Source organism: Alternaria burnsii (assembly GCF_013036055.1).
Source record: "Alternaria burnsii strain CBS107.38 chromosome Unknown 750, whole genome shotgun sequence".
NCBI lineage: Eukaryota > Fungi > Ascomycota > Dothideomycetes > Pleosporales > Pleosporaceae > Alternaria > Alternaria burnsii.
Genome location: NW_024066108.1, coordinates 2,067,044 through 2,080,479, shown reverse-complemented (window position 1 = coordinate 2,080,479; position 13,436 = coordinate 2,067,044). Strand labels below are relative to the sequence as shown.

Genomic DNA, 13,436 nt, shown 5'->3' with positions numbered 1-13,436 from the left:
CTTACGACTGGCTCATGGTTAACCGGTTGCGAAACACTGTTGACGCAGTGACTGGAACTGATAAAGATGACTTCGTACCCGATCCCAAAACAGCCACCCCAGATGAAGTCGTGAATCAGATACAGAGCGACTTCGAGAAGCACTTTCCGGATGATAAAGGAAATCGGAAGCTTCTTCACCACAACGTTCGGCTTCGGCGTTTCCCCCGCATGAGGTTGCGGTATTCTAAATTCCATCAGTGGAGGAATCCAAACCATGAACATCCGTCGTAAACCAGTCTTTCATATTCTCAGCGGAACTGTACATAGCGGATTGGACGGATTTACTAGCGAAATCTGGTATTCCACAATTTTCCGTTTCTCAGTCAGCGCAAACAGTAGCGCCAAACTCATCACCGCCGCAGCAATCAACAGCAGAGCAATCAACGCCGCAGAGATCACCTCCTCTCTCCATCGAAGCACCGGAACTACAACCTATTTTTGCTTATAAATCTATCATAACCCAGCTGTCGATCCTATCTCGACCTGCAAAAAGGTAGCGTGCAGCATATTCGGGCGCGAAAGTCAAGTCACCGTTATCAGAAACGAAGGGCATAACTAAGGAAAGCCTCGACCAGGTGATGTCGTCTAGAGACACCAAAGTAGGTAGTGTGCTGAGCAATGGTGGCTCAATCAACGGTCAGTCGCAACGCCTTGCGCCTACAAATACTTCTACGCTAGCGAAAGCCGATACTCAATCTCCTGCGACGCCTGACACAAGTGAAGAATTACACCAGTGGGTTCGCAAGATGTACTTTGGAATCGGGTTTCATGAAGCCACGAGCAGTTTCATCGGCTGGCCGAAATTCGTTGACAAGGTCGTAGCGCAAGAGCCGGATCAAACGAAGCATGCGCAACTCAGGCGAGCATTGAAATTGTAAGCGAGACTCAAATCTGTTTGGAGCTACCTTAATAACTAGTTTGAGGCTTCGTCCAGGATCAAAACACAAGAACAGTCTCCCTCAGGTGACAGACGTCCAAAAGTTGAAGGCCAGGGCTCGTCGTGAGCGATTACAGAACGCTAAAGGCCCAAACTCACGACCCACTGCGACAGACGTTCCAACACCGCAACTCACGACTTCAACGCCTGGAACAAGATCAGTGTCACCCCCAGAATCGAAAGATCTTGCGCCGCAAGTGTTGACATCGCAGGCGTCTTCTGCAACACAAGTCTTGGGATCGCAACTCTCGGCAACAAGATCAGTACCACCACAGCCAACAGTTCCTTCACCCATCTAGATTTCTCCCAAGACCGTACCTATATCCAAGAATGAATCCCCGGCGCCTTCGTCTGTTGCGTTGCTAACGGCCGTAAAACGCGATCGGCCAGAACTAGATTTGAGTGACATGGATGATCTCGTTCCAAACACATATCAAACCAATAATTCCAAGGCGACTGTCAACGGAGTTGAGAACGCGCCGTTATTATCGGGCCCTGTCGTCGTTCAACGCGCGAATGATCTAGTTCCTCAATTCGGTTACATCGGCAATTACCCAGATGAAGCCGGACGAGGAGTCAAGGTTTTCCATAATACTAATGTTCCATTTTCCACATTCATCTGCGGTGTTCAAGGAAGTGGCAAAAGTCATACTACAGCTTGCATGCTCGAGAATGCATTGATCCCGTACAAACAGCTTGGCCGCTTGGAAGCACCTGCTTGTGCAATGGTCTTTAGCTACGGAAGTTGGAGCACCGGTGGATCAGGATTCAGTGTCAGAGAAGCTGTGCATTTGGCTCATGCGAAACATGAGTTTCCCGGGCAGAAAGTACGAAGAATCACTGTTTTGGTCTCTGCTGACAATGGAGCAATCAGAAGCTGCTATGAAGATCCAATTTGCAACGTCCGTGTCGTTCCGTTCAAACTCAACGCAAGAGCTCTCGACATCACTGCCATGCGCGCATTGATGGGGGTCGGTGATAAGAGCCCTACACTTTACATGGGCCAGGTCGAGATGGTGCTTAGAAGGATATCGTCCACAAGCAAGGATGGATTACTCGACTACAACTTATTCATTAGGGAAGTGAAGAAGCTAGACCTGAGTAGGGAACAGGCGCAAGCCCTTGACTGACGTTTGGCAATGCTCGAGTCATTCCTCGACCGGGACGGAAACACGGCAGAACCGGAATCTCTTCCAGGCGAGATGATTATCATGGATCTGTCTGATGTCTTCATGACATCTGGTACAGCCTGTGTTCTTTTCAAGCTAGGGTTGGACCGCTTTCTCCAGTCACCCATCAAGAACAAGATGGTCGTGTTAGACGAGGCGCACAAGGTCTGTTTTCTTAAGGTTCAATCACAATACTCTTGCTGACACAAAATTAGTACATGCTTGATAGTCCTGGGTCAAAGTTTCTTACGGACAGTCTCGACAACATCATTCGTCTCCAACGGCACTGGGGTACCCGCATCATCATCTCCACGCAGGAACCAACTGTCTCTACGGCACTCATTGCACTCTGCTCTGTCACCATCATCCATCGCTTTACAAGTCCTACATGGTATGTCGCACTCAAAAAACATATCGGGCCCATGGAAAACGACAATACTCTCATGCAACATATCGAAGGATTAAACACTGGAGAAGCGTTAGTATATGCTCCCAGCGCAGTGCTTGGGAGGAATGAAGACGACAGCTTAGTAAAAGCTACGGGTCAGCTGCTCAAGATTACTATCCGGAAAAGGATGGCACATGATGGTGGGGAATCGATTATGGCCATGTAACTAGCTGCAAATGGTTTGCAGTTGCACCAGTCTAGTTCAAACTTAACTTTAGGGCAGTCACACTAAGAAGCATGATTGATTGATTGAAGCCGGAGAGCTCATTTTTGCCCACTTCTGACTCTTGGCAAACTGGTGTATGCGAAAAAGAGTCTACTGCATGTTCTTGTTTGGCGCTCCTTGGCCCAACTTGAAGTAACCTGGGTGAAGTTTCTGGAACACCTGAGCAGGGTCGTACTTCTTGCTCACAGCGATCAGCTTCGCCATATTCGCCGATCCGTAACTTGCGAGAGGGTCCTCGAACTCGCTCGCGTAGTTCATATAGATGTAGTCGTTGTCCAAGTCCTTGCCCTCTGCATAAGCCTTGACATTCTTCATGACAGTCGAAAAGAACTTGAGAACAGTGGCATCATCCGAAGCCTTTTTCCACCAGGCGCTCATGTTCATGACAAAGTATGGGCCCTTGCCGGCGTCCAGACCTAGCGCATTACCACCGTTTTTTTGCATACCTTTGAGTTGGCCTTCGGTAATAGCCTGGATAGAAATATATGGCGAAAGGCCTTCGACGGCTTGAATCTCAGGCAGAAGCGTGTAAAAGGTATCAACGAGATAAGTATAAAGCTCGCGGTCGACCTTGAGGGACACATCCCACATAGTTTGGCGATTACCGAGGGCTTCCTCTGCTCTACCGCCGTTCATCTTCATGGTCATGTTGGCCAGCGTACCAAATGCTGTGTCGTCCATCACAGGAGAAAGAGCTCGGATCTCATTGAAAATAGGAGGATTAGCGATAGGTTGAGCATAGTGTGTTTGGACTATCGCAATCTTCCCAATACTGGGAGTGAAACCAAAGGACTGTGCGTGGTTAGAACCTCGCCGATGCACACACCGAAGGGAGAGAATACGTACAACAATCTCTGCACCATCTGTGTCCTTGGAAGACCCAGTGACGGCGAAGTTGTAAAGAGCGTCAAGCACGCTGTTGAAATTGTTTTCTGTAAAGATGCGCTGGCCACCCCACATCTGGCCAAGCGGAAACGCATCGAGCTTGAAGTTGGTAACGATGCCAAAATTCCCACCGCCGCCCCGAAGTGCCCAGTAAAGGTCTGGGAATGCCGCAGGGGTAGCGGTTACCACGAGGCCAGAGGCTGTGACAACTTCGTAGGCGGCAACGTTGTCACAGGCCCACCCCACCTTGTTGGAGAAGAAAGAAATACCACCACCCAATACAAGACCTGGAACACCAACAGGGGCCATCTGAAGCAATGTCAGCAGAGCTCCATGATGCCACTGCTAGCTGGACTCACTCTGCCGCCAACGACTCCAAGGCCAGACTTCTCCAATTTATTGTAAACATCGATCCACAAGTTTCCAGGACCGACATTAGCATACTTCTTGTCATTCGAAGCCGCAACAGTGTTGAATCTCTTCATCGAAACGGCGATGCCACCTTCAATGCTGGAAGCACCAGCAAAGGCAGCATGGCCACCACCCTTGACGGCAAAGGGGCACTGCGTTAAACGAGATAGCAAGACCAAAGATGACACTTCGATTGTGCTTGAAGGCTCAAAGATACATCTAGGATGCAATTCTCCCTGTTGCGCAGCCCAATATGTGCTAGTGAAGGTGTCATAAGTCGGGGTTTGCTCCGATAGAAGCTTTTCGCTGCCGTATATAAGTTTTAGGGAAGAGCACTATCGATCTGTCAGTGCTTTTGGCACCATGTGAGGCTACTAAAGAGGTGACGCACAGCAATCGAGCAACTACTGAGGGATGTTCGTTCCACCAAGCCCGAAAGCTGAGGGATGGCGGAGACATTAATGCCGTTTGCGATGAGAGCTTTAGTCACGTTGAAGTCTGCGGGCTCGAAGACCCCTGTTTGAGCTGAAACGAATGCCACGAAGGCGACAAGGGCAAGGAAGGATCTCATCCCGGGTTTGGTGGGGGAGAAGAAGAGACTTGGGCGTGATCCAAGACACTAGTTGTGATGGAGTGCAGGTTCGATCTAATTTATTCCACTACGTTTGGTAGATCTGCGTCGGACAACGATTGGTGCGCTTCATCTGCAGCCCTTCTTCCTTCTTTTCTTAGCAACCCGTCCTCGGCTGCAACCTACGACTCAGAAGCCATCGTACGGTAGCGTATGCAATAGGGCTGCTACCGCAATATAAACACTGCAAGCGAGCTCGAAGGAATTCCTTCCTGCAGATGGCTCGCGTTCTTGTGTTGACCAAAGCGTGTCTCCCGCCACCACGTGCGGCGCCTCGAATCTGCTATGTGGTACCCCAGCCATTGGCACTGCCAGACCTTTGAAAACGGAAACACAAGTGCAAACGATTTGCAGATTTTAGACTCATACCAACGGCAAGCACCTGTGGCTCAACGTAAGTGCGACGGACATACTGTGGATGGAGACGTGGTAATGTTGAACCAACGACGGGTTGCCATACAAATCAGGCCTCCTCAAGAAAATCCCAAGGCAATTCTACACACTCGTGGATGTACTCGCGCCGAGATAACGGAGATCGACCCCTGATGCCAAGCCGCTGAAGAACTCATCCTGGTTGCGCGGGAGTTTCCTACCATGTCCCCGCCCATGCCGGCAGCGAGTGCGGACCGTTGTACTTACATCCGTTCCCATCCCCGTACTTTCTTCGAGCATGGTTTATATACCATTGTATTAGGTAGTTTTCGTAAACGTTCTTTGTGCTGGCCTTGCTTTCATGGCTCATTTCCCATGTATGCTCTTTACATCCCAAATAGGGTGAGAAATCTGTCAAAGTTCAATCATCTGCACCCACAAGGAATGTGTTCCTGCCTCACAGTGTGCAGGGACGCTGTCCCGCTGTGCCGTTCCGAACACTGGTGGCCGGGTGGCCATCAGGATGCATGCCGCGAATCCCAAAGGCACGGTTGCAACGTCCCTCATCGAATGCACATTCCGTAAGTTTATCAGGTCGATAATCTGCACTGACATAATCAATTCGGTCCTCGAAGCTTACTCCAATCCGTTGCGCTGCATAGTTAGCATGACAGCCGGTCAGGAGGTGTTTAGTCGACTCTAAGCAGTCATCCACCTGCGTCGCCTCCCGTTGTTGCACGATTGGTAGAAATTAGCATGTTCCAGTCCGCCCGCTGAACGTGGGATGAAGGACTGAGCCTCAATCGTTTTTTTATCAGTCAGACGTCCGCTAATACGCCCGTTGTTGATCTTTCGATCTTGCCAAGCGAGAAGACATGCAATCCTTCTTCTCAGATCACACTCCATTGTCAACGCACCCCATGGTTCTTTTTTTTTGTTGTGCCCAATCATCGCTGGAGGGTTTTACAGGTGCTAGTCATGACGGGGTGGGTTTAGAAAAAAAAACAGCATTTTGAACGACAGGCACGGGCCGTGAAGACCGTTGTACGAATGAGGGCTGCTTACGAGGGACGTCTTCCTTACCACGAACTTCATTTATCTTGATACGCCAACGATTATTTGTCTCTACTCCGCAGTAGATTTCTCAAACCCTTCTGAGGCATTTAACTATCCATCATGTACGCAGCCTCGAAGGCGCCGGTTTCGAAGGATGTTCTTCTTTGTACGAATATTGTTATGCTCCTTCTGACATCTGGATTAGCTCTTACGCGCGCTGTGCCACAAATCGTCAAACGCGAACCTTTTGAGTTGCCCGATCTCTTCGTCTACTTTGCTTTCTGCTTATTTGTCGCACTATGGGCTTGTTATCATGTCGTTGCGTCATCGATATATAGAGCGTATGCAGTTCTGGAGGGAAAGACTGAACCGTACGCCACGATGAAGAACGATGCTATAGCGATGTTGAAGTTCCTTGTTACCGGCCAAATGTGTTTCTACACACTTCTCATTTCGGTCAAAATGTCGTTGCTGACGCTGTACCGAAAGCTGCTCGCCGGACTGCCGAGGATCTACAGAAAGATATGGTGGAGCATAGTCACCTTTTGCGTGCTGGTGAGTACTAAGAACCAAATCTTCTATCACGGTCACTGAACGGAGCTAAAAATACGTCTAGGCGTGGGTTGGTAGTATCGTTGGCACTCTCACTACTTGTGACGATCTCGACGCGGAGTCCAGAGAAGGCCAATGCGGAGGAACTGCCAATGAAGACCAGAGGGTTATTTTCAGCCTCTACTTCGCGTACTCCGTTGATGTGACAACTGATCTAGCTGGTAAGTTGAGCAATTGCAGAAAATCAGAGTAGTGTGCTCATATCTGCAGTCATGTTTCTGCCACTGCGTCTCACATGGAATCTTCAGATGCCTCGCAAGCAGAAGATAGGTATCTTTGTATTGTTCGGTAGCGGTTTTATTTGCATCGCTTTTGCAACTATACGTTGCTTACAAGTTGGTGTGGATGGCAGTGGAAAAGCTACGACGCCAGAACCTAGATGGTTGATGCTATAGACTATACTAGAATTCTCAGTAGGTATAAACTCTCTGTTGATCCATTGGATTGGGAATGTGACTGACTTACTTGGTAGCCATAATGATTGCCTGTTCACCCGCCTTCGCATCCTTCATTCGGAAGCACATGGATACGAAAAAGGCATCGTACAATGCTCAAGGCTTTTTGGAACAAGGAACCGATGAGATCGAAATGAAGAGCATCGTCAGTCCCTCAGGCCGACGCAACCGCGACGTCGCAGATATCTACTGGGAAGATACACATAGTAGCCAGGAGGAACCCGCGAATAATGCCGGGCGTATCATGGTAAAGACGACAGTGCACCAGAATAACGAGATTTCCACCCACAGTTCCAAACATGGGGTAACCAGCTAGTCTTAGAAATTGGAGTCGTCTGGCGAAGGCAGGAAAGTAAATAGTACTCTTGTGCAGTATTGTCGAGCTTGATCGGTCAATGTATACACAGCTCTTAAGCTTGTATCACCCACACATACAAGTATAAACCCAAAAGGCTTGTTCAGACGACAGGGAGCGAAACGGACCCTTGTATGTATGGCAGAAGGGAGATTGTCATTAAAAAGACCGCTTTGATCGATGAATAGACTCCCTTTGGGTTTTGTCTTCTAGCATAAAGACAGCTATCTCTCTTCATTATTACTAAAGATTGTTGAACATGTGAAATGGCTTAGCTATTGAACCAATCTACACCCCTTACCATCTTGTCGCATACATAGCCAGTGACAAGTGCATACGTTCCCTTATGCAGGATGTCGATAATCTGCTCGTTGATCGGCCACGTCCAAGGAGCCGCTGACACATTCGCGGTAGTCTCCATCAGTTGGTCCAGCATGATGCGAAGACCAGTATGCATAAAGACAGCAACCGGTCCGATGACACCGTAGTAAGACATGACTGCTCGGAAGGGTCCAGCAAGCATTCCCATGCCAAAATGATGTGCATGGTTCAACAGGAAAGTGTGACGCTTGTAGAATTCGGGTGAGACGCCTAGATGGTTGCCCATTGTTCGTGCGGGTACGTAGGAATCTGGGCGACCAGTGAAGAACTGCTCGATTTTGTTCGACCCAGACATGCTAATAACAATTCATCAGTCGTAGGACAATCACCAGAGCACCATTGACTTACACTAAGGCTCCTACGAACCCGGCACCAACCCCGATAGCGACGGCGCGACCAAACCCAACCTGCGGAAATTTGGGAAAGCTTGATTTTGCATCTCGATACGAGACTGTTCCGGTGGGGGTGTGATACTGAGGCATGTTTGCTACACGTCCGTTGACGACAGGAAGGGAGGATACGTATCTGGTGTGGAGAAGTGAAGAAGAAAAGGCTTAAACTCTTGTTGCTGTTTGTTGTTAGCATTTGACGTTCGCGTTGCGACGCAGGATTGTCGTGGGTGACCAACGATTTTGCTCACTTTGACGTCACGCATCGTCAGATTTCCAGGCTGCGCGGAACCACGGCACTCACATTGGACCTCTTGGTCCTCCATGGAGTGAACAATAGCCTACTGACCCTGTTAGCAACGCATACCTGTAGTGTCCATCAGGAAAGTCGATGCACTCTCTGTCAGCCAAAAGCGGCTCAAGGTGTTGATATGATGAGGATGGGGAGAGACAATGAGATCTCGGTCGCAAACGCTTCAGTCTCACAAAAGTGTACAGCCCACGATGTCTGAGTCTACATGTCCACTCGCGCATCCGATCAGTTGAGTTATTCGCCTAATCTCCTGAGAAGAACCTGACTTACATTGAGATGAAGGGTTTTGGAGACAGAGATTGTAAGTCATAAAAAGTGACTGGGTTCAGGTATTCATCTCCGTGCGCAGCAGTGCATCGGGGTGCCTTGATCTTGACTTTATATACGCTCTACTTTCTTCCATCCTATACACCATGGCCTTTGTTAGGTCACAGTGCAGTGCTACTCACACGTCTCGACATCTCAAAGCTCAATGTTCATGACCATGGTGCTCATGCCCCGCACCCTTCTCCGCAAAGTCAATCTTCCACCCCCTAGTAATGAACACACGCGGATCCCTTACCACCGCGTACGCGGACTTCTTGCCCTCGGCAGCATGGAACTCAAGCGGTACAGGCTTCCTCCTCTGCGTCTCCTTCTCGCCTTCCTGCATGACAACGACCTCAGCCTTGTTCTTCCAGGCCTTAGGCGCGCCAACAATGATGATCTTCTCCACGCGCACCTTCTCCATGGTTTTAAGGTACTTTTCGCACTTGACAGTACGCTTGTTGGAGTCGAGGTTGGAGGAAGTAAGGATCTGACGGGTGCCATCGAAGGAGAAGCGGCGGTGGATAAAGGCGCCCATTTCATAGTCAAAGGTCTCGCCGTCGTCCACGTACAGGGTTCCTGCAGCATTTCCGTCCTTGTCGAGTGCGACAACGAGGGTGAAGGGGTCGTATTTCATAAGACCAGAGGATCGACGAGGGCGGTCACGGCGTGGGATGACATGACCTCCCTGCATAAGCAATGGAATCTTCTCGAGGGGAGCTGGAACAGTGTGGTGTCCTGCACCGCTGTAAGTGGTGAAGTCGAAGTAGTCATAGTAGGGCTGGTCGTCCGCAATGTAGATAGAGACACTGTCAGCGCCCTCCTTGGTAATTGGCTTGGCAAGGAGACCGGTGGAACCAATGTAGAGCTGGTCGTCGACTTCAAAACCACGTTCATCGTCAGGGTGTACCCAGAAGTTGGGCCGGATAATGGGTGCGCCAGTAGTGTGAGCCTCGTGGAAAGCAGTGTACCAGGCAGGGAGGAGCTGGTATCGGAGACGCAGAGCCTGAGTGATAATCTCGGTGTAGGGGGAGCCGGCAACATATGGCTCACGGCGACGAGTATCGATGTGAGCATGGCCACGGAAGAAGGGGTAGTAAATGCCAGCTTGGTACCAGCGAGTCAAAAGTTCCTTGCTCGGGTTACCGAAGAAGCCTCCAACGTCTGCGCCGCCGAAGGGGAAGCCAGAGATACCCTGGTTGAGCACCATAGGGATGGAAGCCTCGAGATGAGTCCACTCAGCCTGATTGTCGCCAGTCCACATGGCAGCAGTACGTTGACTGCCAGAGTAGAAGGCTCGAGTAAGAACGAAGGGGCGACGAACCTCTCCCTTCTTGCGCTCGGTGATGGCTTGGTAGGTCGCGTTGTGGAAGGTCATGCCGTTGATGTTGTGAACGTCGCGATGTTCCCAGTTACCATGGTGAAGGTTATCCTTGGGCATAGTTGTTTCAGGGCCGTTGAACACCGAGGGCTCGTTCATGTCGTTCCAGATGAAGGTGTTGTAGGCGGTACCCTTGAACTTGTCGTAGTTGAACAAGCCCTTCCACCAGTCGATAGCAGCTGGGTTAAAGCAGTCGATCCACATGGAAGAACCAGGCCAGCACCAACCCTCATACTGGTTGCCATCTTTGTTCTTGACAGCCAGGTCCTTCTTCTTCAGCTCGTCAATGATGGGGTAATCGTGAGTGTTCTTGATGTGAGGATCAATGATAGCAACAAGCTTCCTGTCGCGCTTGTCAAGCTGCTGCTGCATTGTGTCGGGATTGGTAAAGGTCAGAGGATCCCAGGTGAAGTACTTCTTCTCCTGCGTGTACTCAATGTCGAGCCAGATGACATCGTAAGGAATGTTGAACTTATCAAACCTCCTGTCAACGTCCTTGACATCCTCATCGGTAACGTAGTTCCATCGACACTGGTGGTAGGCGATAGCGAAAGACTGAGGCATGGCCGTGTAGCCGGTCAGCTCACCATACTGGCGAGTAAGATCCTGAGGAGTAGGTCCAAGGAAGACGAACACGTCCAGGAGACCACTCTCGGACATCCAGTGAGTCTCCGTATCGGTATGACCTTCAACACCAAGAGCGAGTGGGTTGGCGGTGTTCCTCTTCTTGGTGACGTCGATCCAAGTCTCTGCACCGTTGAGCCAAAAGACACCGACGGTGGAGCCTTTGCGGTGGGCTTGCATGAAAGGAATAGCGCCGTAGAGGGTCATGGGGCTGTCCATCTCGTACTCGAAAACGTCAGCGTTGTACAGTCGGTATGGCTCAGTGTAAGCATTGTCGCCACCCCTGAAATTTGTTAGCTAAGAATCAAGATAGGGATGGATGCTGCGTACCTAGTCGTTTTGAGAGACAGCCTTGTAGCATGCTCTGGGATACCAAAGACGTGTGCGTATCCGGGGAATGTGATGTCGAGCGCAACTGCCTCAGGACCTCTCGGCTTGCTGTCCGTGTTGCCGCCGAAGCTCTCATCCCACCATGTGCTTTCGTCTTGGACAGGCTCTTCTTTCTTCTTCTCTTCTTCCTTGGTTTCCTCGTCGCCTTCCTTCTTTTCTTCTTGAGGCTTCTCAACCTTGGGTCGCCAGTGCTCGACGTTCATGTAGCCACGCTCGTTGAACTTGACTTGTGTCTCGCCATCGCGTTGGAACTCGATGCCGAAGGGTGCATGTCGGATGACAGCCTGGTGCTTGCTGCCCTTGCCGTAGACGACCTTGGTGTAGCCGTCTTCCGTGTCCGGGTTGAAGGCAGCGCCCTTGGACGGGTTCAGACCTCCAACAAGAGTCCATTGTGCTGCCTCGTTGTATCGCTCCTTTCGCGCTTTGCTGTCGTGGCGGAGTGTGATGTCGCCCTTTGCCCTCTTCTCTTCATCGAGAGTAACGCGTGCGACACCAGATTCGAGAAACGTGACAGTAAGCGGCAGACGAGCCTTCTCCTCGCCTTCCTTCAGTGTCTTGAGTACGACAGCATCCAATTGCCCGTCGTTGAATGTGATGGAGGCAGGATCGAGAACATATGGTGAGGTCCAGGAGGCCGTAGCGGAGACGTCATCGGCGAATTGGCGGTTGCGCTTGCAGAAGCCCGATTGACTGCATGTTTTGAAGTTCTCGTGCTTGACGGATACTATTGTCTTTTAGTAGCGTCCTTGCAGCTTCGCATGTAAAGAAGAGGAGACGTAGTCGTGAATTGGGGATATGGAGCAGTGAGCTTAGCTACATACCAGCTGGCACGAACAGACACGCCAATAACGCCAAAAAGAAGAAGACAGCCGTCCACCGGGGAGGCTGTTCCCGTAAAGTAATCATGACAGGCAGCTCTCTAGTAGACAGAAGCCAGCCCGGAATATCATCAATTCATCAATCAATCAGCCAACCCTCAACGCTCGAGATGCCATGTGGACTTTGAAGCAGCGCCAAGGTCAGGGTCCAGCTCCATTGCACAAATCAGGCATAACTTTATGCAAGCTACCCCACTAGACAACAACGAGGGCAGCCCATACCCCACCCCTTCATAAAATTCCAGCTACACGTCCGCCCCTTCTTCCCGATTCCTCTCTTCAAGTCGCATAGACAAATTACTCTTACCAAGAAAAACTCAAAAGTCACTTCATCGCCAAAATGACTACCGAGCAGACGTATGTCCAATGCTCCGATCCCTCCGATTCCACGACGAGGGGCAGCTGAAGGGCGGTGAACGGTATACTGACAGATGAACAGCTTCATCGCTGTCAAGCCTGATGGTGTCCAGGTATGTATAACACTCACTCCTCCCAACGCCCACTCTCCAAGCTGTCAATTGCATCAATGGTTGCCATGGATCTTTATAATCATCTAGTTGTCACAATTGAAGCAGCAGACTTCTCAACAAAAAGCAAAAAGCACATATGCTAACAGATGCTCGACAGCGTGGCCTCATCGGTCCCATCATCACCCGCTTCGAGAACCGTGGCTTCAAGCTTGCGGGTATCAAGATGGTCACTCCCTCCAAGGAGCACCTCGAGAAGCACTACGCCGACTTGAGCGACAAGCCCTTCTTCCCCGGTCTAATTGCCTGTACGTCGCCCTCGCAAACGAGATATATCGAAACAAACCACTGACACTGCTTAGACATGGGCTCTGGCCCCGTCTGCGCCATGGTCTGGGAGGGCCGTGACGCCGTCAAGACCGGCCGCTCCATCCTCGGTGCCACCAACCCCCTCGCCTCCGCCCCCGGCACCATCCGTGGCGACTACGCCCTCGACGTTGGCCGCAACGTCTGCCACGGCTCCGACTCCGTTGAGAACGGCAAGAAGGAGATTGCTCTCTGGTTCAAGGACGGCGAGGTCCAGAGCTGGAAGTCTGCTCAGCACGACTGGGTTTACGAGAAGTAGACGTCTCATACAATTCAACTAGGAGAGTGTGGAGTATGCTTAGTAGCCGGACGACCTCGTAATGGAAAGCTGGTCCACCGACCC

At 50.6% G+C, this 13,436-nt stretch overlaps 6 protein-coding genes across 6 annotated transcripts; 4 read left to right on the top strand and 2 right to left on the bottom strand.

Annotated features, from left to right (window-relative positions):
- Window positions 1-1,385: 1,385 nt before the first annotated feature.
- Window positions 1,386-2,108, top strand: GT037_002122 (uncharacterized protein; the record flags this gene model as incomplete). Its single annotated transcript, XM_038927169.1, has 1 exon — window positions 1,386-2,108. One exon carries the CDS (start codon window positions 1,386-1,388, stop codon window positions 2,106-2,108), a length of 723 nt encoding a protein of 240 aa, XP_038790461.1.
- Window positions 2,109-2,117: 9 nt separating this feature from the next.
- Window positions 2,118-2,761, top strand: GT037_002121 (uncharacterized protein; the record flags this gene model as incomplete). Its single annotated transcript, XM_038927168.1, has 2 exons — window positions 2,118-2,312; window positions 2,363-2,761. The coding sequence occupies 2 exons, from the start codon at window positions 2,118-2,120 to the stop codon at window positions 2,759-2,761; spliced, it is 594 nt and encodes a 197-aa protein (XP_038790460.1).
- Window positions 2,762-2,911: 150 nt separating this feature from the next.
- Window positions 2,912-4,688, bottom strand: GT037_002120 (fad binding domain-containing protein; the record flags this gene model as incomplete). Its single annotated transcript, XM_038927167.1, has 4 exons — window positions 2,912-3,613; window positions 3,668-4,015; window positions 4,066-4,452; window positions 4,509-4,688. 4 exons carry the CDS (start codon window positions 4,686-4,688, stop codon window positions 2,912-2,914), a joined length of 1,617 nt encoding a protein of 538 aa, XP_038790459.1.
- A 1,608-nt stretch (window positions 4,689-6,296) lies between these two features.
- GT037_002119 (uncharacterized protein) lies at window positions 6,297-7,559 on the top strand (the record flags this gene model as incomplete). Its single annotated transcript, XM_038927166.1, has 4 exons — window positions 6,297-6,731; window positions 6,793-6,949; window positions 6,999-7,058; window positions 7,261-7,559. 4 exons carry the CDS (start codon window positions 6,297-6,299, stop codon window positions 7,557-7,559), a joined length of 951 nt encoding a protein of 316 aa, XP_038790458.1.
- A 310-nt stretch (window positions 7,560-7,869) lies between these two features.
- On the bottom strand, window positions 7,870-12,288 carry GT037_002118 (glycoside hydrolase family 31 protein; the record flags this gene model as incomplete). The annotated part of the gene is made up of 6 exons (XM_038927165.1): window positions 7,870-8,275; window positions 8,328-8,430; window positions 8,673-8,709; window positions 9,244-11,275; window positions 11,323-12,106; window positions 12,204-12,288. The coding sequence occupies 6 exons, from the start codon at window positions 12,286-12,288 to the stop codon at window positions 7,870-7,872; spliced, it is 3,447 nt and encodes a 1,148-aa protein (XP_038790457.1).
- Window positions 12,289-12,600: 312 nt separating this feature from the next.
- Window positions 12,601-13,352, top strand: GT037_002117 (nucleoside diphosphate kinase-like protein; the record flags this gene model as incomplete). The annotated part of the gene is made up of 4 exons (XM_038927164.1): window positions 12,601-12,617; window positions 12,700-12,730; window positions 12,888-13,035; window positions 13,090-13,352. 4 exons carry the CDS (start codon window positions 12,601-12,603, stop codon window positions 13,350-13,352), a joined length of 459 nt encoding a protein of 152 aa, XP_038790456.1.
- Between the last annotated feature and the right edge of the window lie 84 nt (window positions 13,353-13,436).